At 41.2% G+C, this 4,021-nt stretch overlaps 1 protein-coding gene across 1 annotated transcript in view; it reads right to left on the bottom strand.

The window, feature by feature from the left end:
* Window positions 1-691: 691 nt before the first annotated feature.
* Window positions 692-4,021, bottom strand: part of Gycalpha99B (guanylate cyclase 1 soluble subunit alpha 2) — a 183,324-nt gene continuing 179,994 nt past the window's right edge. The window contains exons 10-11 of the mRNA XM_069327558.1: window positions 3,634-3,788; window positions 692-1,682 (exon numbers count right to left, since the gene is read on the bottom strand). Coding sequence (XP_069183659.1) covers window positions 1,490-1,682; window positions 3,634-3,788 — 348 coding nt within the window. The 3' untranslated portion in view covers window positions 692-1,489. The remainder of the gene's footprint in view (window positions 1,683-3,633; window positions 3,789-4,021) is intronic.

Raw genomic sequence — 4,021 nt, 5'->3', positions numbered from 1 at the left:
GTGTTGGTAACGACCAGGTGTTGGTAACGACCAGGTGTTGGTAACTACCAGGTGTTGGTAACTACCAGGTGTTGGTAACGACCAGGTGTTGGTAACTACCAGGTGTTGGTAACTACCAGGTGTTGGTAACTACCAGGTGTTGGTAACGACCAGGTGTTGGTAACTACCAGGTGTTGGTAACGACCAGGTGTTGGTAACGACCAGGTGATGGTAACGACCAGGTTTTGGTAACTACCAGGTGTTGGTAACTACCAGGTGTTGGTAACTACCAGGTGTTGGTAACGACCAGGTGTTGGTAACGACCAGGTGTTGGTAACTACCAGGTGTTGGTAACTACCAGGTGTTGGTAACTACGGGTTGTCTTGTAATTACCTATCGATTCGGGTTTATTTTTTTCGAACACACAAAAAAAGAACAACTTCAGGATCAAGAGAATGAACAACTTCAGGATCAAGAGAATGAACAACATCAGGATCAAGAGAATGAACAACATCAGGATCAAGAGAATGAACAACATCAGGATCAAGAGAATGAACAACATCAGGATCAAGAGAATGAACAACATCAGGATCAAGAGAATGAACAACATCAGGATCAAGAGAATGAACAAAATCAGGATCAAGAGAAAGAACAAAATCAGGATCAAGAGAAAGAACAAAATCAGGATCAAGAGAAAGAACAAAATCAGGATCAAGAGAAAGAACAAAATCAGGATCAAGAGAAAGAACAAAATCAGGATCAAGAGAAAAATAGTCAATAAACAGACATAACAAAAAACAACAAAGCTCTTCGACGTGGTCATATTCTGGTGGAAAAATCAGATGGTGATGTTCAATATATTACAGCCTGACGTCCTATGAGCAGCCCCAGCTCCCGACTGTGATGGTGAAGCTCCTGTTTACCCTTTGTAGTCAGTAAATGAACAAATATCAATGAACAAACAAATGCATAATTATGCCTTTGTCTATCTTAGACGTTATATTCGGTTATGTATGAACGTATTAAGATCAATTTCGATTAGCTTAAAAGGTAAGTTATTTTACAAATGAATGGTAATCATGTATCATCTCATTCATGTACCATAAATAAATCATAGAACCAAAAATATAACCAAATTATCACATCACTGATATGAAGTAAACATAATATTTCGCCAACACATATTTTCCAATACTTCTATATATTATTTCTCTACCATATTATTTGCAATACTTATCATAGTTAATTTATAAATAATTTTAAATAATACTTAAGCACTCAAATATTTACAGATATATATTATATATTTATATCTTGTATAAACCAGCAATAACGAATTTCACTCAACAACAACAACTGGTGACTAACATGTATCTTATGCCATAAGAAACCCTAAATCTTTGTTATCTAATCCCGGGCTCCACCATCGCTGCCTCAAGCAAGCCAGGAAGAGCACACGGGAATTCCTCCTATGTCTACCAGGGCTCCAGAGCACTAAACTGTCGCCTGCTCAGGACGTGTCTAGTTGCATGTCTCTGAGCGCCCGCTCTATGTGGTCGCTGAGGGGCGCTCTGGGCCTGACGTCCGGGTTGGTGTACTGGTCCAGGAAGTAGGGGCACCCGGGCTCGTCTGGCGGGAAGGTCTTGGGGAGGCAGCTGCGGTCCCGCCGGGTGAAGGACCAGCCCGGGGTAGTCGCCAGAAATCTGTGGGACAGATGGGATGGGGAAATTTGTGTTACTCATGCGAGGAGTCAGTCACAACAAGCATGAAAGCCTGGAATGTTTCTGAAAACTGCAAACGAAATATTGCGACAAATGTTTTAGGCTAATAACTGCAAAGATCAGAAAAAGACTGTTAGTTTTCACAATGTACTTTGTGAAAACTAATGGAAAATAATGTTCACACCGTCGATGAAACTAATACATGCAATACGATATATGAAACAAGGGAAGGAACATCCATTATTTGCTTTATTATTATGTATGAAACAAAGGGGAATTAACATAGCCTCACTTTAATACATAACAATACTTACTTGGATAATTGCTACACTCGTTTTGCAAAATATTTAGTATTTTGAGAAATGAGTTTTATTGTATTGGATTTTGCATATATTGACTTACACTCATATAGAATCTATGTATACATTCAATGTTTTCTATCCTTTTGTCTCCATTTTATCTATATTATTATGTAATCATTACAGAGCCGAGAAGTATTACTGCTCACACATAAACAATCCACGTATAGTTTCAGGTGAATACAAGGACGTATGGATCAACCATCACATATCGTCGCATTACAATAGGGATGGTTTTAACATATATCTGAATTTAATTGAGCACTTCCTCTCCGCCTTTGAAGACATTGAGTCGAACATAGTGCAACATGTCGGGCCCAGTAGTGGTGTAAAGTTACTTTTTGGGACATTATATTCTTCCTTATTAGAGGAAGAACCTAAGAAATCTGGAGCAGCGCCGCATAAGAAAATACAACAGCATATGTCTACATAAGCGACGGCTGGATGGGATACCCGGCGGTGCCCGGGTTGATCCAATCTATGTCTCTGTCAACATTTCTCTCTATCTTTTTGCTTCTCTGTTTTCGTTTCTCTCTGTCTCTCTGTATGTCTGTCTCAATGAACATCTATCTCTCAATGTCTGTTGCTGGCTCACTCCTCGTCTTTCTTCCTCACTATTTGTCTATTGCTCTCTATGAGTGTATTTTTTTGTCTTTGTGTCTTTGTCTCTCTGTCTGCTATTTATGTGCTCTCCCACTCACGACACAATGCTGGTGTAGTAAACTGCCAATCAGGAGGCAGAGGGTGGTAAGGCCTGGCATTTGTGAAACATTATTTAGACTTGGCATCGATGGTAGACTGAGACTTTGGAGGCAATAGGTGGTCGGATATTGGGGGATTGAGAGCAGAATAACATCATGAATACATATTTCAGTATTTACAGGCAAAGAGTGATAATTAGACTTTGTTTTAATTTGGGTACATCTCTGTTTAATGTTTTATACTTATTAAAAACAAAAATTAAATAACCGTTGGTCCAGTTCACGTGATATACCGAGAATAATCTTGGGGTTGTCATTGGCACTGTGTCAAGTGGCACTAGTTTCACATGTGCCAAACTCATCCCAACAATGTTGGGGAAGTACCCCTCACCTCCAACCTCAAAAACATAGCCAGCCAGACAGACCAACATTCTAATATATGAAAATCATTTTGAGGCAATGGAGGGACTTGAACTCGCGACCTGGTGATTCCCAGACACATGCCTTAACCGCTCGGACACAGTGGTACAAAAATTTACCAACCCAGAACTACTGAGTCCCTGTTTACCGTTTTCCATTACCGTAGGCCCGAGTTTGGTCGGGTTGGCTAGAAAACGCTGGTTGGGCCTCGGTTTAGGGCCCTCCAGAACTTCCCAGAGGACTCAGTAGAGTTCTGGGTTAGTCTACTTTTGTCCCATCGTGGCCGAGCGGTTAAGGCAGGCGTCTGTGAATCACCAGGTCGAGGGTTCAAGTCCCTCCATTTCCTCAAAATGATTTTAATTGATATATCATGCCAATGTGATTTCATTGCATTCTAATATATATTTATTTATTACTTGTGGGTGCATGCTTGTGCTTCCTGGTTGTGCTCACCTGTGTGTAGTTGGGCTGATGTTGATCCTGAGAGGTTCGGATGTGGATTCGAACTGGTTGGCGATGGTTACGTTGGAGCCGAACATGCAGTATCGAGGCATCACGGTGCCCACAACGCCAGCCAACACTGGTCCCGTGTGGAGCCCGATCCGCATCTGTAGATGTAGTACTGTTAGCATTGGTACTGTTACCTGTGGTACTGTTACCTGTGGTACTGTTACCTGTGGTACTGTTACCTGTGGTACTGTTAGCTCTGGTTAAGGGAGATCTGGTACTGTTAGCTATGGTGCTATTAACAGAGGTACTGTTAGGTGTGGCACTGTTAGTTTTGGTACTGTTAGCTCTGGTACTTTTAGCTGTGTCACTGTTAGCTTTGGTACTGTTAGCT

Source organism: Procambarus clarkii, chromosome 19, assembly GCF_040958095.1.
Source record: "Procambarus clarkii isolate CNS0578487 chromosome 19, FALCON_Pclarkii_2.0, whole genome shotgun sequence".
NCBI lineage: Eukaryota > Metazoa > Arthropoda > Malacostraca > Decapoda > Cambaridae > Procambarus > Procambarus clarkii.
Note: the sequence above shows the minus strand (reverse complement) of the source record. Positions and strands in the feature narration are given on the sequence as shown.